Here is a 25300-nt window from a genome sequence, read left to right as displayed (position 1 = left end):
AAAGATTTGTTTAGTGGAAGTGTAGTGAACGCAATATGAAATCCAAAACACAAATGTTTGCTGCAGAATTTCAATGGAAAAGGTAAGCACTTTCTATTTACAAGTGTAGTTGTGTGAGGCAATGAAATGCGGCATAAAATCGGAGATTTTTTTTGAGAATATAAATCTCATGTATATTGTCGCTAAATTGATAATGCTGTACCTGAAAGTGTTGATTAAATATTGAAATACCACCTGAAGCATTTTTCTTCGCATAAATTATCCATTAAATCAGGTGATAAGCAGTAATATTTCATCGATGTTGCAAATACCAATACTATCATAACAATATGTTAATGATTTTGAAAGAAGCCATTTTGTGATGACGCACCAAAAGGCCTTAACAGTTCGTGGCACATCGCAATTGGAGAGCCCTATGAATGTAAACATTACTCGTTCGGTACGTGGCGCGAGAGCGTTTAAGAGCAGCAACTCTCACAGACTACAACAGGATCGAGTCACTCGGATGATTTATTTTTTGCATAAAATTGGTAATAACTTTCATATTTTCTGGTAATGCAGCCTTTAACAACCTAATTATAATCTATTGGATCATCAAACACTCTTTTGGTTGCAAACATAGCACAGAAAATGGGAAATATTCGCATCTGTTTCTTGATCAGAAAGAGAGTGTGTCAGCGAAAGTTACAAGTGTTGACACACAGTAATCGGCATCAAATAGTTGGTGGTGTGTGTCTGTCTTATTTTCGTTTATGGTTCGTTGTCTTCCACGAACGATAAATGTCATGCGTGTTGTATGAATGCAGGTAGATAAATGTGATGACATTATGGCTCGTGTGTCAATGATGGTTAAATTTTCCAAAGCCTGCTCGGCGAGCTTCGTTGGATAAATGTACAACTCGTGCTGAAAAAATCATCATTTTGCAACTTGTTGCATAAATAACTATTTTTGAACGAGATGATCAAAACTGTAACTTTTTCATTATTAAACAACCCGAATCCTTGAAAAAGAAGTCGAGGAAGTATTTCTAAAGAAAACCCCGAGGTTATCTCGTTTGGAGAAATACCTGATGAACTTCTGCAAGTAGAAGAAACAACTGTACCCTCGAGGAAGTCTTAAATGATTTTCTCTATAAATTCTTGAAAAAAAAAAAGCCAAAAATGAATTTTCTCTAGCAATTTTGTGTAGGAATAAATAAATAAAGAAATTACTGAATTGTTGTACCTATACCTTGTGAAAAAATTGAATAAGTCCAAAGTTAAGTAGAGAAATTACTCGAGCAATCCTTGGAAGAGTCTGCTGAAAGAGCTTAACAAAGAATCTCACAACGAAACTGTGGAGAAAATGTTGTAGGAATCCCTGAAAGAGCCCCTGGAGGCATAAATCTCCTTCATAGAGCTACGCTGATTGGTGCAGTTATCGTTCGAATTATTTGAATAATACTTTCTTTAGATACTTTTATGTCTATAGGAGAAATGACTTTGTCCTACTGCTATAGAAAAACCAGTAAATGAATGAATACATAAATGGTATTGCTCGAGGCACTACATTCTAAAAGATTACTCGAAAAAATCATTGGAACATTTTCTCTGAAGATTTCTTCCAGGGATTCCCTCAGGAATTTTTACTGATATCCTTCAGGTTAGGGGGGTCTGTAGCCTTGAGGTTACGCTTTCGCTTCATAAGCGGAAGGTCATGGGTTCGATTTCCAACCCCTCCTCAAAGAAACCCGTCCAGCCACCAGAAGACGCCTCACGGAGGACCGTGCTTTGGGGAGCACATCCATCCTCCGTCAGTATCAGAAGGTGACTGAGACAAACTACCCTCTTCGCAGGCAGCTCTAACAGCAGAACTCTCTCCTACCTGCTCGGTGTGAGAGTAAAAGAGTAGGAGAGAGTGAAAGTAGATGTACATATAGATAAGTTGAAAATAGATCTGTATCGGTAAAGAAGCTACAGATCAACTGATTCCGGCACAGTAGTGGCTACGAGCACAGAGCGCCTTAAAAAAAAACTTCCAGGTTAATTACTACAGGAGTTACTTCAGGGATTTCTCTAGAAATTCCTTCAGGAATCGTTACAGACGTTTCCGAATTATGTGCTCATGGAGTTAATCCAAGAATTCTTCAGAGATTTCTTCACTACCTCCTAAATCTTAAAATCCATCCTTTGAGAAGTTAGTGTACGAATAATCGAAGGAACTACTACAAAACCTTGCGGTGGAAACCATATATCTATTTGAAAAGTTCCCCAAAAAAAATTTTTTTTGAGAAGAGTTTGTTTGACACTGGATGATATGTTGGATAAATTCCTAGAGAAATTTTTGGAGGGAGTCCTGGAAGAACTTCATAAAGAGTCCTATGAGAGATATTTACAGGTCGGACTCGATTATCGGTGGTAAAATTATTGAAAAAGTTTCAAGAACATTTCTCGACATAATCACAGAAGGAGTTTCTTGAGCGATTCTCGGCATAACTAGTGAGAATATTTTTGAAGGAATTCCTGTGGGAACGTTTGGAAGAACTGCTGGAAAAATCATGGGGAATTCGTGCGAGAAATCTTGAAGCATATGATTGAAAATCATAAATAGAATATCTTCAAAAATAATGGAACAATATTTGTACAAAAAAGATTGCTCGGATCTATTTAGTAGTAGATCATAGTGAACTTCCAACATATATAAAGACTTTCGAGAGACTTGCCTTATAATAGTGATGAAATCTCTTTAAAGAGTCGTGCTACCAGTCTTGTAAAAAAACGCTACAACATAACAGAAGAAATCGTTAAAAACACTCTTAGCGAGACGTGTACATTAAATAATCTTCCTGGAAATTCCTGGAAGACATCTTGGAGCAGTTTCTTGAGTTTTTTGTAGGTACTTATGGTGAAATTTTAAAAAAAAACTTCCCAAACCAATACCATCGTAAAATTGACATGGATGACATGAGCAATGAAATGTACCACATCTTGTTTTCCTTACAAAACGGTCTGCTAGCTATATCTCCATCGTTTATCAAACAATTTATTTGATGATGTATCTAAAAGAGTTATTGAAACTTTACAAAAAACAATAATAAGTTATCGATAGCGTAGTTAAAGTATACTTCGAAGATTGGATACTAGCTATATTCATATTTTTTTTCTTTGATTGTCTCATCTAGATTGCTTTCAGGAACAAGAATTGGTAGTTGACCTTGTTGTTGATTTGCAGTATTAACAATATTATTTCCTGAAAAAAAAAGATAATACATTCGATGGTAGTTGTCATGTCTACCTATATCAAGTTATAGTCATTATACTACCCTATGACTATGGTACCTTTTACTTGTTCGTACCTACTAAATTTCTTAGCTATTAATAATGACTGCTGTATGCGCAGAAGGGACAGACTTCCCGGACTGTGGACAGATTAACATATTATTTTATTCTTTATTTGCAGGATATAAAAGTAGTGACCTTCTGTCAGGTAAAAAGCATAACCTATCCCTCCAGGGTCATCAGAAAAAAAAACTGTCCAAAACGCACAAGTCGAAAAAAACAATAATAAGAAACTGTTCTCTTTAAAAAAATACACAAAATATGGCTCGTCTGGACCAAAACATCTGATGACGTTCCATCAACTTTCCCCAGTGCCGTTCAATTGAGGATTTTTAAGGCTCCCTCAGCGCCCTAATGTACACAAATAATTGACGGGCCAAAGATACGAGGCAGTTGACCACGAGGATCCGGAAGATGGACGTCATTGCCGTCCAGCGCTCTTGTGAGAGCATCGCGACTAACTTGCGTCGTACGGCTGATCAGGGTTTCTTCTTCAATATTCATTGACGTTTTTTTTTGAAGAGTAACATTATGCTTTGAATAAAAAATACTGAATTCGTAAAAAAAAAATCTGCTAAACAATTGAAAAAAATCACATTTTTTATTTAACACCCATTATACATGACAAACAAGCTAAAGTATTGCTTCTTACGTTAAAGTTCAGTGACAGTTTACTGAAAATTTTCAAATATCTTAGGAAGTCCAGAATAGGGATCCTCAATATGAAAGATCCCTAGTCCAAAATAATTAGTGTCTTTCCTTTGAACATTTCCATTCCTGTTTAATTTCTAATATTAGAGTCCATCCTGTACATTCTGTAAACTGAGCCAAACTTAGGTCACAAGAGAAATCCCAGAATCAAACTTCTTAATGAACTTGAGTATATAACCGACAAAATTAAACTTCATCAAATATTTTCGCACTTTCCAATAAACCCCGTGCTCACGAAGCGTCAAAAACCCGTCAACTCAAAACTAGTTGACAGCTTCTGATTGACTTAAAACCCATCGAAGCCACTTTTCGACATTGGACCACGACACCGTTCAATTGCCTCATTTATCAGCTTAATTCTCGTCGTTCGAGTGTCCTCCAGTTTGATTAATTCAGCTCACGTTCATCATTTCGGAATCCGATTGAATGAAGCCCACAGAGAAACTATTGTTTATGACGGAAATTGGAACGGGATGGAAAAAGGCGAAAAATAAACAGTCCAAACTCACCTGATCGCAAATAATGTCCCATTTCTTTTCGTTGTCGTAGTTTTTGAGCAGCTTTGCCTTGTCCGGCGGGAGATCCATGGATGCCTGTGAAAATTGGGAGAGAAAGGGAATTTGAGTTAGTCTAAGTTTTATTTCGATGAATGGAAATGGTATAGAGTTGTAGCTAATAATTCGTAATTCGATGGAAAAAATAGCACCATTAAAGTGAGATTAGTGGCGGAATTAGAAGTCGTGCCATTATGAATAAATTATCTATGCGAATGGCGGAGAAAGATAATTCATAAATTCGTCTTGATAGCGGATGCAGGAATTTGCCACGCAACATGCAGGTTGTTGACGGCTTGATTATATATTATTGTCATATTTTAGCGGCTATAAAAGTCCAATTCGATGGACTGTTTTATGGTGCATGCTGATCAACTTCTGTTTTAGTTTTTCAACATGCAATGGGTCGTTATACAAAAACAGCCGCACAACTAAGAACAAATAATCGTCCGTCTCTGGTTCTAGCTAATGAACTGTGATGTATTAAGAGTGTAAGCTAGAAGCAAGTGAAAGATACAACTACAAAGTACTACAAAGTATGGCCTGGGATATAACCTATGACTTTCTGCTTATGAAGGAGAAGCGGTAGTATTTGGACCACCAACCCCGTCTTATGACAACGGTCATTAGACATTGTGTAATACAAATTTCATCTGTTCGTCTTAGCTATATTGCACTTCCGAACGGCTAGATACAGCTGTTAGAAATTCAGTAGTCCATCCAACACACTTTGGTGGCGATGAACCGTTTTAGTTCGCTACCGTTCAAATATTTGTACAATAAATGTCTCCTATACCAATAGAGATGGAAGAATGCAGGCAAATATGCTCCAAAACAAAACCAAGACGAAAAGGCAAATAAAAACACGAAAGAAAGTGCACTTTCAAATGGGTAAACGACCAAATCTCTAGACAAAGGCAAACAGTGCCAAACGGTGCGGTTCCCTCGGGCGCAGAGACCAAGAGGCAGACCTACTTTTGGGGTGACACCAACAACGGGACACGACTCCTCATTTCCATATGCATCCAAAAGCAAGCAGTCCGCGTGACACACAGAGACAAGAAGTTCAATTCAGATCACGTTCTGTCATTTTCTCTCCTGGAAATGTCCCATCGCTGGCTGTTGCATGCTGAGAGGTGAATGTACAGTTTTGGACAATACTTTTGCAATTTTTTCGATTTTCCATTTGGATCTGGGTTACATACTACGAAAAAAACAAATATTACACAAGACGTAATTTTCATGTTGATGCAGAAACTTGATGTCAAAAATGTAATGACGTAAATTTGATAGTATTTGTACTTGAAAATGCGTCGTCAATGCAAAATTACCTCCAATTGAGAGTAACTCTTACTTTTCGCTGTTTTTAACAGTCATGATCCGCGATACATCGTGAGAGCTTGTTTATTGTCTACTGCTACAGCTCTGATTGTATCGTGGGGATAACAGAGCATGATAAAAATACATCTCAAAAAAGTTTCAAACCTCAAAAAAGCTTTTATATTTTCAGATGTATTGTTTATAACTTGTCGTCAAAAACTTCACTTTAGACAAATTATTATTACTTTATAAATCGGTCCATAAATAACAGAGATATAGCCTACCAAAGTTGATCATTTTGCAAATAAAAAATGTTACAATTGTATTGTCCAACACTGCACATGTATATTAGCTTTCGCTTCATAGTGAGGATGGCGCATAAAACTATGCCCGGTGTTGTTGACTTGGTTCCACACCAACAGCTGAGACTTTGAGACGGATGTGGATAAAGTCTTCGCCAGAGTTGTGACAAACTAAGGTGTATGTACTTACCGACAGCAACAGTTGGAACAGTTGTAAAAGTCGTGTGTAAGTTGTAAGTCAAAATGCAACAAGGTTGTAAATATTTGATCAGATTGTCTATCTTCGGTGGATGTTGAAAGAGGACGTAAGAGGCTCTGATGATGACGAACGATGATGCATTTGGGGGCGCATTACGATGGCAGCCCCATAAACAGCTCAAACCTGTCAAATTTGAATGATTCATTCAACTGCCAAGCGGCGATGGTTGGCGTGCCTCGACTATAAGGTATTTTGAGCCTGCACAAAAACTCGATTTTTCGATGGGGCGTGAGCTTTCGATCAGCTAATGGTTGCGTGCCAAGTGGTTGTCCGTCTTTGAATTGCTGACTCAGATTTGCTACGCCCGCACGTTGCTGAATACTAAACATATCGGAGGAGGTTATTCACTTCGGTTTCGTCTATAAATTTATTTACTAGTCTCCGTTTGATTCTTATCATTGCTGTTTGTTTTCTATTTTAATAATGAGATACATCCGTTTGTTTGTTGACCTAATAAACCTCTTACATGTTTCTCTCTTCAATAATTCCATTATCTTATTCTTATTACTGATATTATTTAGCCAGCATGTTTCATGAGGACTTTTCACTTTTGTGAATTGATATCTTTCTACTTTCTGCCAGTGCTTGTTTTTTTTTGTTTACTAACATTTACCGTGCATTTACTAACATCTATGCACTGAATCAACAATTTCAAGACACTATACTCACTTTAGGCCGCGACTAACAAACCAGGCAAACTGACAGGATCTATTGAAATTCGTTTCTCATCTGTTACACCTGGGTTCTAAGCTTTGCAACTTCTAGTGCAGTGTTGAACAATAGACATGAGAATCCCTACTTTGAGAAGAAATACCCTACTTCGGCAGTAGCGCATCCAGATGTGAATCGAATGCACCACTTCCGAAGTTAGGTATCTCCCATGGGCTCTGAGAAACATCCAATTCCGGCGAGGAACCATTTCTAACATTTTACCGCGCCGACAATATTTGGATGGGCTTCAATATTCTGCGCTTTGCGAAAGAGGACAGGGATATTTGAGCTAAAATCGAATTTACTTCTGCATCCATGGATCCCCACTAGGTGTAGGGCTAACGCGCCCTATTAAGTGAACAGGGAGTCATGTGTTTGATTCTCACCGAGAAAACAGGTAACTTTTTCGAAGATTTCATTTTGATTTGTTCATTTAATCCAATATTTCCCAGCCTTATCTAAGGGCTGTTGAATGGCATCCTGCAGTCCTGCACTTCCTTAAAACTGAGGGCTGATTGGTTCCCACCGGCTGTTGAAATGACGTAGACATTTTCTCCCCCATTGCCTAAGTTCTCAGCGCCAGAGTCGGAAAATAAGTTGCATCAGTTTATTCTGCACTCCCAGCAGAACGCGTGCAGAATAAACTGATTTTTCCCACCATAGACACTTTTTTCAAAAACTGCACCAGCCGAATCTAATAATGCGGAGAGGATAAAAACGTGACAGATCAATTTTGAACACATTCGTTCGCGCGCGCTGCCTACTGCGATATCTATTTATATTCCTAAGTTCTCAGCCAGAGTCGGAAAATGTAAAAAAAAATATCAAAACAGAAAATTGATTTTCATTATTGGAGTTTTAACTTTGGTAAGCTTTGCCGAAGATCAGAATGATAAAATCAGGCTCCCCAATTATATTTTTTTCAAGGGGCGATGAAATTCACAAATTTTAAATGTCATTTGAATTGAAATTCACTGACATTTTGAGGCCTTGCAGTGCTATTCAGGTGTTCATTGAAGTGCTGCTTTCTATCTTTCTATCACCGAAGCCTTTGCGACATGCGTTAAAATTCTAATAGGACTTTCGAGTTGCTACAGATTTCACAAGAAAATTCTTCTGAAATTCTTTCTTGAATTAGGCGTTGTACACGGAATTTTTGTAGAGATTACTTCATGAGACTTATCGAGGATTCCACATTGGCGTAGCTAAGATTTTTTGTTCTGGAGGAGGCCTAGGGGGGCCTTCCTAATTCTTGTTTTACAGAAGTTAAGTCTGTCGGAATAATCACGATTTTCGTAGTTTGCATTGATTTGTATTGATTTTATTTGATTGTGATTTTTCCTCACATCGCTCTTCTTCATTGATATTTGTAAATTTCTAATTTTACTACGGAATATATTCATTCTTTATTTAATCCCGTAAAAAAATCCTTCCCGAATTTTTCCAAAGAACTAATGAGGAATATCCCTTTTAATTCTTCCACGAACTTTTCAGATATGATATTCAACCATGTGCTTTTGAGAGATTCCTCTGAGAATTCGTTTTTCTTTATGAATTATTCCCGGGATTAGTAGTTATTATTCAACCAATTTTCCCCCTGCCCCACCCCCTGTTCCTACGCCAATGGGATTCCAACGAAATTTTGTGAACTTCCAGTTATCACAATCCAGTGTGGCGATCCAGTTATTCATCAAAATGTTTCGGCTATCAGCAGTCATGGACACGTTAATAAGCAAATATACACCATAAACTACATCATGTTCATATGAATGTGTATTTTTGACAGTTCGCATTTTCAGGAGCTCTTTCTATCGAGAATCTTCATGGAAAACACATGTTATTGCTAGACCGGCACTCCAGTCAACTAAGCTATAGGACACCTTACGATTCTGTAGAATAGAGAGTTCTTCTCGACACAGTAGTTTTTGTAGTTTTCGACAAAAAGCAACAATTTCACCCATAACTCAGAGGACTGCCGGCGATGGAAGTAGTTCTTGGCGTTAGTACGTTAATTTTAATAAAATTTACAAAAAATCTAACAAATATGAATAAATTACTAAAATTTAAGAAAAGGCATCATGATATAACGTAGATATAGTAATGTATACCAATGTTCTTGCGGGTCAGTCAACTGTAAGCGCAATTGAATTTACAAGCCTTACTGTTGGAATTGGTTTCAGTTTTATTAATACAAACTTCAAAATAAATAATCAATTATTAGCTCAAATTTGCAGATCGTTAGTATCATAGAGTGGTAAAAATGTTAGTTTTTGTTTGAAAAATAAAACTTGATTATTTACTCATCTCGCTACGAAACAAGTAATAAAGTCTAAATTACTACTTGCAATTCAAAGATTGAACAAGTATTTATTTATAAACTGATAGAGTCGACTGTATTGTAAAATTCAATATAATTTTCGCGTACGCAGTCTTTACTTGGCTATTTCGGTATTGTTCCTTCATTAGGACTTAACTGACATAAGGGACGAATGACATTTTGGTTAAAGTCTCCCTGAAACAAACAACAACTTAACTGGCATGAGTAGTTTCTCTTCATCGATGCTCTCTTTTACTAAATAAAATAAATCTGTAATATTTTTTGCTCATAAAGCAAAATATAGTGATTTTTTAACTTACAGCACGAAAACAAGTTACGAAAAGTGAATCAGTTTTGTGGAATAATACAAAGAGAGTAAAGTTGAATACAAATCGATGAATACAGATAAACCCTTATCAAAAATCATTGTCGATATACCGGAAATTTTGAGAATGGCATTTTGTCTGCCTCAGGGGTACTTCAATTTATTGTTTGTGCTTTTTTAATGTAAGGTTGTTGTGGTACAACATTGTTGGAGTTTGTAGTTAGTGAATCTATGATATTTGGTCGAATGAAATTTAGTCGAATTACGTTTAGTCGAAAGTACGTTTGGTCGAACCAACATTTCGTCGAATGGACATTTGGTCGAAAACGCTTTATTGCAATAGAAAGCTAACGACAATTTGATCGAAGGACATTTAGCAAATCTAAATAGTATTGGATCTAAGTTTTACGTTTAGTTTATCGTCGATAGTAGCGTTTTATCACTAATACGCCTTTTTTACGCTTGTTCTGCCAGTTAAAACGAGCTGATCTCAAATGGAAGCAAGCCGAGTGTTGTCACCTCAGTCAACTCATCTGACTTCACCCGATATACAGCATAAACACATTTTTTATGTTCAATTTTTTAGATCCAACTATTTCTCGGTGCTTTCATAGTAACCATTTAAAGCTTCAACCGCAAACATCGTCAGCAAAACCGTATACAGTGAAACCTCAATGAGTCGATATTGAAGGGACCATCGACTCATGGAAATATCGACTCATAGATCAATTTCCAAAATTATTTATGTATGTTTTCGTTATTGAAAGATTAGGCAAGACACATTTTATATCAATAAAAGTATTAGTTAATCATAATTATTTAATATGATTAATTTGAAAGAATAGTTGTATTGCATTTTTCACTTTAAAAACACAATCTGCAATGTGATATCAACAGAAAAGTACCAAAACTGGTGTGAATTAAAAGCATTAGATTTGTGGTTTTATGTATTTTATTACTATTAATTCATTATTCGATATTCAAAGTAAATAACAAATTAAAGTTGTCGATGGGAAATGTATCGATTGGAAAGAAACTGCTCAACTTTAAAAAAATGTTCAAATATTTCGATTGGAACATTATCTGTTGAGTGTAATAGTGACTCCATTGTTTTTAAAGTCGATTCTACAGCTGCTGCAGTAATCTCGAGTGGTGGTTTTGAAGACTCCATGTTGTCAAATGTGGTTGACAAAACATCTTCGGGCTCATCGTGTGCGAGGTCTCCTCCAGTAACAAATTCGAGAATGTCATCATCAGTCATCATCTCGCTGCATATGACATTCCTATCAACATCACAATAGTCAGAAAACGATACCACAGGATCAACAGGAAACAGCTCGTCTTCTGCAAGTGCCAAATCTTGCTGATTTCGCATCGCTTCCCTTCTAACAAGTTCTGCTAATGGAATGTCATCTTCGTCTTCTAAGACGAAACCAGCCTTTCGGAAGCAGTTCTGGATGGTTTCTGCTTTAACTTTGACGCTTCATACCTTGGACACAAGTTTGATAGCATCCAAAACGGTTATATCTTGATATTCCTGTAAAAAGTTAATTGAAGAAGCTAATATTTATAATTACTTTTATTTAACACCAATATATACCTGATCTATTTCCATTGAATGGATTCGTTCTTTAACCAGCTCATATCTGTAATAATGTTTCAAAGATTTGATAATTCCCAAATCCAGAGGTTGCAAAACAGAAGTTGCGATTGGAGGGGAAAATACAAGTTTGATCGACTTCAATTTTTCCTGAAGGATCTTCGGATGCGCCGTACAGTTGTCCACAAACATCAAAATTTTCCGGTTCTCATCGCTCATTCGCTGATCCAACTTCAACATCCATTTTTCAAATAGCAATGACGTCATCCAGGCTTTTGAGTTTACTTCATATTCAACAGGCAGGGACTTAACATTCTTGAAGCATCGAGGTTTCCGACTTTTCCCAATAACTAGCAGAGGAAGCTTGTCACTTCCGTCCATGTTAGCAGCACAAAGAATGGTGAGTCTTTGCTTCGAATACTTTCCGCCATGGCAAGATTCCGACTTGAACGCGTATGTTCTATCCGGAAGGCACTTGTAGAATAAGCCGGTCTCATCCGCATTATAAATGTCCTTCGGTTCATACTCTTGAATGAAACCTGGCAAAACGTTGGTCATCCAGTTTCCAGCCATTGTAGAGTCAACCGCAGCGCTTTCTCCACAAACTTTTTTAAACGATATGTTATGTCGTTTTAAAAATTTGAAGAGCCAGCCGCTGCTACCCTGGAATTCAGGGACACCAAGCTTTTTCGCTAGCTGGCACGCCTTCTCGCGAATAATCAATCCCGACAACGGAATACTATTTTCCCTGGCTTGACTTATGAAGACCTGAAGTGCCCGTTTCAGTCGCTCGTCAACCGGTTCGCTCTTTTAACCTGGAGATTTTCATTTTGATGCTTCCTCAATCGCCATTTCTCCCGGTTTTTCAGAATCGTTGAAACGGTACTTTGAGGTACCTGGAATCTCTTCGCAATTTCTGTTACCTTTGCATCACTTGCCTCGTACTCGTCAATTATGGTGCAACGGTTAGCACCTTGATTTTCCGTTTCTCAACTTTTTCCATTTTCGAAGCGAATGTGTCACGATCTTCACGATTCAGGAATCAAATATTGAATAACATCGAGTCATAGAAACCAAACACAGTCATGGCAATCTGGTGGGACCATCGAGCAAAGGAGGCATTGAGTAAAGGAAATATCGACTACTGGGGGCAAAAGTGTATGGAAAATCAAAGGAACTGAAGAGATCATCGAGTAATGGAAACTATCGACTCATGGAACATCGACTCATGGAAGTTTGACTGTAATTTACTTAAGGAATGATATTAAGCTGGATGTCTCAATTAGCCAATTGATCATAAATAGAGAAACGTATTCTTTTCCCGATACTTAAGATTCACTTCGGCAAACTTTTTTTTTGTCGTTTCAAGTATGATTTCCGCATTTCAAAATCGTACCCACGTCCGTAAACTTCAAGACCCTCTTCGAATACTCGCATCAGATGATGATCAGCAGTTCATTACGAAGAATGATGACATTTTCAAAAAATGAAAAATTTCAACGAATCATTATATTTACATCGTTAAGTAATGGAATAACGTGTTGAGCAATTATTCATAGAATGATGACATTATAGAAGAATAATAAATTCTCAAAAGAACAATTTCAGGTAATTAGCAAAATAATACTTTTAAGAAGTTCATTTTAATAACCATCAAAATCCTAGATATTTGTATATGTTAAGAGATACGTTTCCCGCCAATTGGAAAATCTTTGCCAGTTCACATAACTTTTGATCAAATGTTACAAAGTTCAAACCATGAATTCTATTGTATAAAAGTTGCATTTCAACATAAAATGATCTTTCAATAAATAGTACCAAAATAACGTCATTCGTCCAAATGTCTCGACTGAATGTACTTTCGAATCAAACGTCATTCGACCAAATGTCACTCGACCAAATGTCCTGAAGCAGTAGTTAGTAGTGTTGGCTGTAGAACATTTGGTCCGATCACATTTGGTTGAAAGTACATTTAGTCGTATTGGTCGAAAGGAAATTTGGTCGAATGGATGTTTGGTCGAACGGCTTTAGAACATTTTATCGAAAACGCAACTCGTTAGGTTCAACAGATATAAAACCCAACTGGATTTTTTTTTACAATTGATGAACATTGCAAATCAAGTTTATTTTGGACAAACATACTTTTCATCAGAAGTCAATAACAAATATATCTACATGATTATCTACTAGTGTATATATATAGGATAAATTATTCTTGTCAATATTCTTATCGGTTTTGCTTTCAATTCACGACGTTTTGTAGAGAGTTTGCTTTCAATTCGCGACGTTTTGTAGAGAGTCAAATGTCATATGCTATATAGGGTGTCCATAAATTATCCAAACACCAACATATGGGAAAGATGTTCTCGCATTGAAAACAATGCACAATGGTCCGAATCAACCTTTTTGCAGAAAAAAGGGTTTTCTCTGTTCTTGTCGGTCTTAGACGTTCGATGGCTTCAGAGCAGTTATTCGTAATTGAGTTTTGCATCTTCTAAGAAATTAGTTGAATAGGGGTGCCTTATTTAGGTGCAAAGTTTGACTCAAACTGTTTTGTTTGTTGAAATTTGTGGATGCGCTCTTCTACAAACTTTTAGAAAACGTTATTGTGAACAACTTTGTTTTTTGATATAACTCTTCATTTGATCTAAGTAAATTGATTCTGAAATTTTAAACTTAGAGTGGACCCGAAAAATCAGTTAGGGAGCCGTATCCTATTCTTGGCACTTTTGATTTACTTTGGCAGTGGGGTTCCCGGTGGTTTGGTATTTGTCTCGATTCAATTCCCGTTATAGACTTGTTTTTTTAAACAGTATAAAACCTTTTTTATTTCATTTCTGTCATTTTCTAAAAATAGACTTATAAACTCAAAACTATTTATCCAAAAAATGAGTAAAAATACATAGTTTTTACTCTAATTGGTTTTTACTCAAAGAGGTTTTTTGTAGCTAAATATGTTACAATTTTGATATGTCATAGTGCAAAGTTTAGTTATTTTAACAACATTCATCTAGCGACCGTTGTTACAAAAAATGATCATAACTAAATCACAAATCAAGTTACAATTTTGATAGTTTTAGCTAGTCGGGAAGCTTATTTTGGACAAACATACTTTTCATCAGAAGTCAGGAACCTATCTACAGGATTAGTGTTACCTGCGCTTTACATCGTGGTTAGTATATCTACTAGTACCTATATAGGATAAATTATTCTTGTCAATATTTTTTATCGATTTTGAATTGGAAGACCAAATTTTGTAGAAAGTCAAACGTCATATGCTATATAGGGTGTCAATAAATTATCCAGACAACCAAAATATGGGAAAGATAATCTCACATTGAAAACAATAAAAAATTAATGTCCAACAACTTCTACAGCATATAAATTAAAAAAATCGAAAAGATTGCTTTTTACTAAGTTAGGCAAATATATTTTTTTCGCAGACGTTATTCCTGAGGGCCACTAATCATTCTAGAGATGTTATTTGGTAGTCCGAATTGACTGAAATTTGGATGACGAACTACAAATAACTTGAAGTTTTGCCTGTAAGTGAATTATTACATAGCAGGCATTTTACATAGAGTTTCAGAGGGTTGTTCAAAGACAAAAGTAAGTAACCGAGAGACTTTATAATTTAATTTCAAAACGGTAAGTTGTGGGTTGTTGGTCTGTTCCACAAAGTTGTTCAAATTCAGAAGTCACACAAATTTGCAGAACACACCAACTTTCCACGATATACCGTTTTCGAATTAAATTAAAAAGTCTCTCGATTACTTACTTTTGTCTTTGAACAACCCTCTGAAACTCTAAGTTAAATGACTGCAATGTAATAATTCCCTTACAGGCAAAATTTCAAGTTGTTTGTAGTTCGTCATCCAAATTTCAGCCAATTCGGACTACCAAAAGCTGAGATACAGCACCCCAATTTTGGGCATATGGGTTACTAACTTATGTCACTGACTGTACGTACAACATTTTTTGCAATTTCGTAAAAGTCCACTTGAGGGTATCAGAAATTATATCGGAATGCATTCACCATTATTTTACAATTTCTGAAAAATTGTGGTGTTATGATTCATTACGCAACTCAAAACAGTTGCATAATGAGAAAGCGTTGCGTAATGAATCATTACAGCACTGGTTTCAGTTCGGTTATGACTATGCCCGTACTGCATACTTCAGTGCAAGAAAGTAGGACGTTTCATGGCAGATTGGCGTGATGAAAAACAGCCTATTACGATGAGAAATGCAAAAAGAATGTTTCATGGACATGTTCGTCCACAAATGGCGCCGTAGTTTTCTTGAGAATTCTCCAATCAATCGAAAAGAGACTGCAACAAACTGGAAGCTGGTTCTATCGGGAAGGAACGGGCAACTCCACAAAAAAAATGATTGCAAACTTTATGTTTACCATATCAACTTACTTTCATATTTATAAATATCCCAAAAAATACTTCCGTGTACCGTGAATGCTAGTTTGGGTTTGCTAGTACCTGACGGCTTTTAAAGGATATTCTCGTCAAAACAAAGTCATAACCAGATTAGACCGCTAAGCCTAATATAACTTTTGGCATTCACATTCTTCATCATACTTCAAATATTGTTCATAAAAAGAAAACCAGTCAACCATCCACCATACTTATCGCGATCTTACGATCCTAATCACAGCACTAAACGACCATCCAGTCACTATTAAAAACCCGTAAACCACTTTGAAACCGATCCGGGTCGGTTTCCTCTGGCTTTGCCAATATCTTCAGACAGAGTGGCACACGACGACGGATGACTACGCCACGCCGTACAAAAACGAGCATCGTCAGCGAGGTCAAGAAGTACTTGCCCGATATACCGGCAAAAGTACATGACCGTCGTGTCGCACGCTGGGTGGTCGACATCGTTAACCAAATCCAGCACTTCTCCGTGCCTGCCAAACCATTAAAAAGGTCTCTACAGCCGCGAAATGGCTGATCCTGACTGGATGTTGAACACAACTCCGTACGCTACCTTACCGTCGGACAGTAGGTCCTGTTATATGGATGAGTGGTCAAAAATAACAAAATATCTAGCAAAATTATAATACACAAAACATACATGGCTAGAATAATTCAAAGTCAGCTGTGAAATCGTTCAGTTCAGGTTGATTATCAGAACTCCAAGTCTGAAAGGCTTCCTGTAAGAGCTGTTGTGAACTTTTTTGATTGTTCATCACTTTTTTAGTTCTTAATCCACGCAGAATAACTTTACTTTGCACTGAGCAATAAATTCTTCGTCAATATTCAATAAAAATATCAGATAAGCACGATGCAATCAAAATTTTATAAATAAAAACATATTTATTCGACGAAAAATCGATTTAATGTTTTCAAATTGAAAACAAGTATGTTTAGCAACACTGTATCTAACAAAAACAGACTCATCAAATGATTCCCTTCAAAAAAGCTCAAGGTTATTTTTTTCTATAATCTATCTAGTTTCTAAGATATAAGTTGAAAAATATAAGCAAGCATTTGACCAAACACTTGGTTGAGATTTGATTCATGAAATGGTATTCGGTCAAAAATCGAAAAATGACTGCTTCTGATAGTTTTTTTTTCTTGTACATAATGACATAGTAAACACTTCTATTAAGATGTTTTCATAAATATTAGAACAATATCTTTAGTAGTTCTATTGAAACAGTATGTCAAAGTAATGAAATATGTTTTTTAATTTATGACCACTTCATGTCAACCACGGTGAGCCGGTCGTTCATTGTATGTACGCTTTGCGGTGGTCCAGAAAGCAATACTGGATATTTAGCATAGCGAAATAGAAATGGGACAAATGAAAGTCTCAAGCAAAACTCGTTTGCTAGATTTTTGATCGTAGGATATAGAGGGTGTATAAAACGATCCAAATATTGAATCAAATATCATTTAAGGGCGAACATCGATTGTAACTGAAACCGCCTTTATTAATCAATTACGTGTTGAACATTGCCTATTACTCGGTGTTTGACACTTGAAAGGCTCCCTATAATGTTCGAACCGGAAATTTCATCCCGGAACTGACTACAAAACGATGGACGCTAATTGAAAATAAATCAAATCCGATTCGCCCTCGAAGTTCCACTCCAACTAACGAGAGAAATTGTTAGGGGAAAGACGACCGGCAGCACATCTTTTCCATTGAAGTTGTAAGAGAAATTTCAAACAAAACGCTTCATTATAGTTATTGGGGATTGTCGGTGGGTAAATATCAAACACCGAGTGCGCATTTTCTCGACCCTCCCGAAATGACTGAGGTCGTCGCATAACGTCGACGATTATGATGAGAATTGTAAACAAAAGAGCATCTTCCGTTTTCGGTTGCGTTGAGGTTGAAGTCTGTGACAGGAGAATGCATTCAAGCATTTAGCAAACTTTACTATAGCCACATAGGAAATTACCGGGAGGGTCGACAGCAGATGGTCCAAATAAGGCGGCATCCACAAATTACGTAACGCTCTAGGGGGAGGGGGAAGTAAGCTCAAGCGTTACGGCTCATACAAAAATTTAAAAATTTTCATACAAAAAGCGTTACGGAGGGGGGGGGAGGGGGTCAATAATTTCCATTTTTAGCGTTACGTAATAAATGGACGCCGCCTAAGGCTGTTCCGGTTGGTTCTTTGTGATTTATTTGTTTGAACATGGTACAGTCGGCACTACAGTTATGGATAACCGGCAAATATAGATCAGTGTTTGAACAAATTCATATTTTTTTAATCCTGGAAGTGTAATCTAGCAAAATTTAGATTATGTACGTAAAATAAAAAAAAAATCTGTCGAACTTTTCACGAGTGCTAATAGCTGCCCCAGACTCTCAGTCGATTCATAACCGTGGGATGACTATAGCTTTGTTCCCGCTAAATGATGACCTCTTGAGTGTACAAATTGAATGAATCGATTGGGAAGTGCCTACTTTTGGTTTCGGTGCAGTTCCATCGCTCATTGAAGCGCGGACTCACACAATAGAACTGTGACATCACCTTCGAACTGAATCATCTTGGGGAGTGATTCATCTAAAATAACTCCATGAAGTGCGATGATGCGATGATGCTACTTCAGAAGGGACCCACCGAACCCACTTGACTATAATTTATTCGCCGAAAAATGAAATAACCTTACTCGTTCGCATCCATCAACCGGTGAAGCACATGTGTGAAGCTGATGTATTTCAAAGCACACTTCTATCCCATACTCAAAAACTGGAAAAAAATCTTTATACAAAATTTCGTATTTTTTTAATTGAAACGTATTTATGGATTTTTAAACAAATTCTAGTAATTGCAGCAAATCCATCTAGTACTATACCATTTAATTCCACTAGAGTTTGTATCCTTTGGCAGATATTGCGTATATTAACTTCAACTCTCTAGTCTTCAGTGTCGTGTACTAGACTCGACTTCTATATATTTTTGATTCATAGGGCTTTCCCAAACTTTTGAAGAAGCTACGTAGATTTTCAGATACACTTTAACATAGTTACACTGAATTGAGTACGATTCACACACAATAGGACTGTTCTGGATCTACACATGATTTGTGTAATTTTCACAAATGCTTGAATATTGCTCCTGAAATATGGGGTATGATTAGACTTAGGTAAAGACATCTAAAACAAACTACGGAACTGATATTCACCTTTCTTATTTATATTACTCTGATCAATTTTATGTCTTTAGCATTTTTATTAATCACATTATATGCTCTATAGCCCGGCATAGAAATTTCTTGAAATAATATCAACATTAACAGAATTAACAAGAAAACAGTCCGAACAAACATTTACTTTGTAAACATTGTTTCAGAGGTCATGGAAAGCTCTACGATGCATCACAATACAATACAAACATTATAAAACATATGTTTTTATCAAACTTTTTGATTTCTAAAAGTCTGCAAAGTAATCCCACACCAATCGAGAAGTAAATTTGCACGATGGTTGAAATTCACACGTACAACCAAACCAAACCGATTAAATATTAAAAAGCGCGTAATTTTACGTTATTCGTAGCATTCCCTTCATGTGCATTAGAAATAGCTGAAATTTACATGGATTTTTAATACTGTGTAGTCTTTCGATCAAATGTTCATTCGACCAAATGTCCGGGTACAAAAAAAGGCGTAAGTAATTGAACAAAACGGTGTATCATGTTGCCATTCAGTTTTTGTGGGAAAATAATAGAAAATCAGAATCTTTGGACGCTTACTATTTGAATGATATGTTTTGAGAATACACATGAAGAAAAAATGTCAAAATGTAGATTTATTTCAAAATAGATCTTGAAAATATGTTTTATATTTTTCTCAATTATTTAGAGAAGAATTTAAACTAACTAACTGACAGTAGAAGTAATTGAAATTCGCGTAAGTGTGAAAAAGAGTAATATGGGTGAAATATCATAAAATTATGATCCCAAAAATGAATGATACATTATACAGGAATTTCTCAATATACTGAGGAATCTATGACATTTGGTCGAATGACATTTTGTCGAAAGTACGTTTGATCGAATGAGCATTTGGTCGAAAAACAATGTTACTACAAGAAGCATATGACATTTGGTCGAACAGCGATTTTTCAGATTATTTCAGGGTTATTGAAAAAAGGTGAGTGCATAAATGGTACATGAAATTACTGGAGGTTGTATAGCGGAATTTGGGGCAAGTGTGCCATAGGGGCAAGTGTGCCACCCCTGATTTTTATAAAAACTACAAAATATATTTTCTCTTTGAGCTTAAAAATACGTTCCCATATAGTTCATAATATAATGATCAAAATATGAATTGCTCTATTTTTCACGTATTTACATCAACTTTTGTAAAAACAATTAAATTCTAGTGAATTTGTATAAGATTTCGTTTTTTTTAAATAGCATGGTGAAAGGTAAATTAATAACAGAGTTTTCTAACATACTGTACATCGTCAAGTTATATAAATGTGTAAGTTATTGTGGCATTTGAACGAAACAAAAAATTTAGTTTTACATCCAAAATCCAGTTTGGTTGAAATCTATACTTTTTGGGGCAAGTGTGCCACCTATTCGGTAAACAAAAATGGTTGGAGTGAAATTCATAAAAATATGAACATCATCAACAAAATCGTAATAATGAAAAAAAACTTTAGGCATCAGTAATGGTTTCTGAAGTGTAGAAGGGGAATATCAAACATGTTTGCTCCCAAATTATTTTTTTCTTCAAATATTTGATAATAACATGGTTTTAGGTGTTTTATGAACTGTTTTACTTATCTTCATCAATATTTTACCGTTATTTAACGCTGTTATAGTGTAATATTATACAGATTCGCCGTAATGGAAGGGTAACTCATACATCGTATTGAATGGATTCAAAAATAACCATTTTAGTTATTCGAATTGACTAGTAAAGAGTTCTGCATGTAATGAATCTTGTTATAAAGTATCCCCTTATGACGGTAAACTTAAAAATATTTTTAAAATTATAATGTTGTAAGCAATATTAAAAGGAAACAAAAAAAATCATTACAAATAGAATTACATGAATGTTCATTCGGTGGCCGTCTTGCCCCATAATGTCGATAAATATGTTATTTTGGATGATATTTGAGAAGCTCCAAAACTAATACTTTTTGAAATTAGGGTAAAAGCATCGGTTTTGGCCAGCCTAAGAGAAAATGTCAATAAAAATTCGATGGAAAGCCGTATTTATACTACATATATGTCAAATGAAAGCTTTCAATTCATATTATAAGTATACAATATCAAAACTGAGCAAAAACCATTGTTTCGCTTTGAAAACCTCGTTGGTCAATATAGGCCAACGGAACCAGTTTCGGCCAGAGATTTAACTTCGGTTCCTTAATTGGCCAATCGCATTGATTTCTCACGAGAGTGGCTAAATTAGGAGTGTCGTGTCCAAATTAGGTGTATGGGAGTTAAAATTATATGGAAAATTAATTGTTTTTCTTATGTTTTGAGTCAATTTGCGCGAGTAAATAAATGTAACTCTATCATGTGAATGTGATGTACTGAACATAAAAGGTTTCATGCTGATTGGCTATGTAAAACGGGGTAAAATTCACTATGGCTTCAACTGGCGTATGGCCAAAACCGGTGCGTCTACCCTATTATCTTTTTTAATGGCTCAGTGCTTATGCAAAGATGTGAACTAACATCATGAGGCTAAATTGGTGGGTTTTTTAAGCTTTAGACAAAGTTAGAGAATAATTTGCTTAAGGTGGCACACTTGCCCCAAATCCCGCTATGCAAGGACAATATGATTAAGTGCGAGAAATATGGTGTCTTGAAATTTCTTGAACAAACTTCTAGCTTTCAATATGCGATGATCGTTATTTTGGGATTTCAGTTGATCACCCCGATTTTTCCACAAAATCTATTGACTTTTTGCTGTTTTGACATAACTTGATGTATTTTTTCTCATTCAGGCTTATTCTGCGAATTTGATGAATCGCGACGGGCTGATTTCAAATGGAAGCAAGGCAACTTTTGTCACCTAAGTCGTTTCGTGTCACGTCACGATACACAGTATAAATAGATTTCTCTTGTTCGATTGATTATCAACTTTTTAGAAGTAATCAATGCCACGTGTTTGTGCGAGGAATATAATTTAAGTGGAAGTCACAATAAATTGATTTACTGTGAGGAAGAAAATTAATCGTACGGGCAGAATTTGTAATGCACTTCGTAGAAGCGTTTCCTAAAAAAACATCAAAATTTATTTCTAGATTATATACATTATATGCAGACAATTCAAAGTGAACAAGTTGTTCTATGCCCAACCGTATAAAGTCTGATCTAAATTCTTATTCGCGGTCGTCGGCTTCAAAGCTTGATACTTGATAAAAGTTGCGAGCACTTATACTGAAAGTTGTCATTAAATAAAGATCAGCAGTAATATATAAAGAACGAAGACATTTTGAAAGAAAAACAATTTCAACAAGCTTAATATTTAAATAACTGAGCAATGAAAGTATTTAGGAGGCATTTTTCAAAGAATAATAAGATTTTGAAAGAATAATAAATTCAACAGATCATTATGTTTCCAACTTTGAGCAATAGAGTACTTTCAAAGGAAATACAAAATAGCTCAATAGTACGATACAAATAGTAAGAATAATTCTGTAGCATTTGGCATAATTAGCTTTGAACTTCTACAAAATTTGGTTAAATAAAACGTCTTGTCTTTCAATCCAAAATCGGCTAAAGAGTAAGAACATCGACAAGAATAATTTATCTAATGTACTAGTGTCTACACGTTGTAAAGCTCAGGTAATAATAACTATTTAGAAAGATTCGATGAGTGAAAAGATTATTTGTCCAATATTAACTTAAGATCAGTATCGTAACAATTCAGCCGAACAATTCCCGATCAGTGCGAAAACGAACAAAAACAAACTCCGCTAGCACGAGGCCAATGTGACTATGAGAGCGAATGCGACGAGAAAGAGAGTGGGTGCAACACACGCACACATTCAGTTCTCACATAACTTATGATCTCGCCCTAAAGGCCATTGGTAACCATATGTGTAGCTCGTTGTTTTTGAGCATTTCAATGGAAGTACACGTTATTTAACAACGGTATGGTGAAGAAAGGATCATTTCTAGCTGCCAGCGGTGTTGATTTAGATGCTTATTTATTCATTTACTCTGAAATAAAGAGCTGCACACGTGGATACCAATAGCTTTTAGGGCGTTATCCCAGATTATGCGAGAGTTTTACCCACTGTTGGTGTCATTCAAATATTTAATTTTACGTGGAGGCACTGAAATTGAGAATTGAATATAAAAAAATACAAATGAATTTTATATTACTGGTATAAGATAACTGCAATGTGATGCCTCCAGTTGATGAATCATGATTGTCTTTTAAGAAAAAAATTCAAATTTTTCAAATTGGCGGGTGTTTTTGTGGGGTATTCTGATGGCAAGAATTTTTTTCACAAGCGAAATTGAATTTGCTGCCACCGAAAGTCAGTAGGTGGATGAGAATCAGTGTAAAAAAGTAATTGAAAAACTAAATGCACGTTCTAGCATATTTGTGCATGTATTGTCAAAACAACATTCACTCAAATAAAAAATCAACGATGATGGATCCTACTGAGGGTCGGCGTTTTTGACTGCATATTGAAATATGCAGCCACTGCTTAAGATACAATGTACATCCATTGTGCAAAAATTCTGCAAAAAGTTCACCAAACGACTTTTCCATCAACCATTCTAAAGCCATTCGACCAAATGTACTTTCGACCAAATGTCATTCGACCAAACGTTATTTGACCAAATGTCATTCGACCAAATGTCCTGAAAGCCATACAGAGCAACATTATCTAGGAATTCCTTCTTAAAAACTGCACAAATCGAGATTTTAAATAAGTCGTTCCCAATTCTCTCGACAAACGTGCCATCTCAGTGTACATTCCCGAGTCGGCGAGTTCACATTCGGCGCATTAGTCACGCGGAGCTTATTACGCAGAGCGGGCATCACGTCGAGATTTAGCGCCGGATGTCAGCAAGCGGCCCTACAATGTACAACAAGATGCGAATTCATGCCGGGGCTATGTCACCGCTAATTTCCTAGCTGCATGGCAGGGGCCAAGAGGGCATCAACGCACAGTGGTTCAGATTTGAAATTTTATGACAAAATTTTTGCATACTTGAAATTGTACTGTTTTTGCTCATAACTTGTCGTGACACATGTTTTAGGGATGTTTTAAAAATTGCTGTAATTCATACATTTTGAGGCCCTAAACTTTAGAAAAAAAACAAACGTTTAAGCAAACTTAGATAAGAGGATTCTTCGAATCCTTAGACTAAAAAGGGCATTTGAGAAAAATACCTCCGCGGTGAGCCCAAACACGAAGCGAACAATTTGCTTTTTAAATTTTCTCGTACGTGTTGGTAACTAGGTATTTGATTTTCTACATGAATGTTTGACTTTGTATTTCAACCTTACAACATATTTGGAAATTAGGCTCTTGACGGCTTTTTTTCAAAAACGGGACCTCTGTGCAAAGTTTCAACAGCTCCCGGGTCCCGGTTTAATTCGAGATAACATCGCGTGAAATAGGGATGGCAAAAGAAACGAACGCAAACCGTCTGCCATGTGCCGAAATGAGCCTTATTGTGTGGATTAACGTTGGTTGGTTGGATGGTTGGCAGATGTTTTCCTTATATTCCCAATGAGGAGATTTTACATGCAGGATAAGATTCACCTTTCACTGGTGCTGACGGAAGCTGTACTTATGCTTGCGGTACAATGTGTGATTCGCTGGGATCTGGTTCCCCGTTATGAGTCGCAATTTCGGTGCTCCTGTTTAATCAAAAAATCAGACATCGTCGCTGCCATTTCCTGGCTTCTCATTTCGGCACAATAAATATGTGGGTACCGTAATCCGGGGTAACATTGATCAGCGGGGTAACATTGATCGGTATGATCCTTCTCGTAAAAAGTTCGAATCATCATTTATTGATGAATTATTTTCATAGCATGAATGGTGCTTCTTTTTCTTACATTCATAAGCTGATGAAAATTGAGATTTTTGTGAAAATTGCGTTTCGTTCATGCGAAAATTAGTCAAGTTTTTGAATCAATGATTTCTATCATCATGGATGACACTACCGAACATTCATGTCTCACACGAGTTCTGCAAATGGTATGAGCAAGGAAATTGCGATTGTTACCAGAAATGGCATCGCCGAAAACGATTCCGTTGTCAAATCTCTCATAAGTTTATTCATTTAAGCAACATTTACGAACTACTATTAAGTATGTAGAATTTCCTTAGGAAATTGCCTACCTTTAGGCGTATTGCGTAGTTCAAAGTGATTTTATTTTTGAAATAACTCTAAAAGTAATTGACTT

The 25300-nt window shown here is 36.1% G+C and overlaps 1 protein-coding gene across 6 annotated transcripts in view; it reads right to left on the bottom strand.

Moving 5' to 3' along the window:
- LOC5571875 (formin-like protein CG32138) overlaps window positions 1-25300 on the bottom strand; it is a 314369-nt gene that overhangs the window by 160441 nt on the left and 128628 nt on the right. For all 6 annotated transcript variants that reach the window (XM_021853950.1, XM_021853953.1, XM_021853955.1 and 3 more), the window contains exon 3: window positions 4539-4622. In XM_021853950.1, the coding sequence (XP_021709642.1) occupies window positions 4539-4622 (84 nt within the window). The remainder of the gene's footprint in view (window positions 1-4538; window positions 4623-25300) is intronic.

Source organism: Aedes aegypti, chromosome 3 (genome assembly GCF_002204515.2).
Source record: "Aedes aegypti strain LVP_AGWG chromosome 3, AaegL5.0 Primary Assembly, whole genome shotgun sequence".
Lineage (NCBI taxonomy): Eukaryota > Metazoa > Arthropoda > Insecta > Diptera > Culicidae > Aedes > Aedes aegypti.
This window is presented reverse-complemented; position numbering and strand designations above follow the sequence as displayed.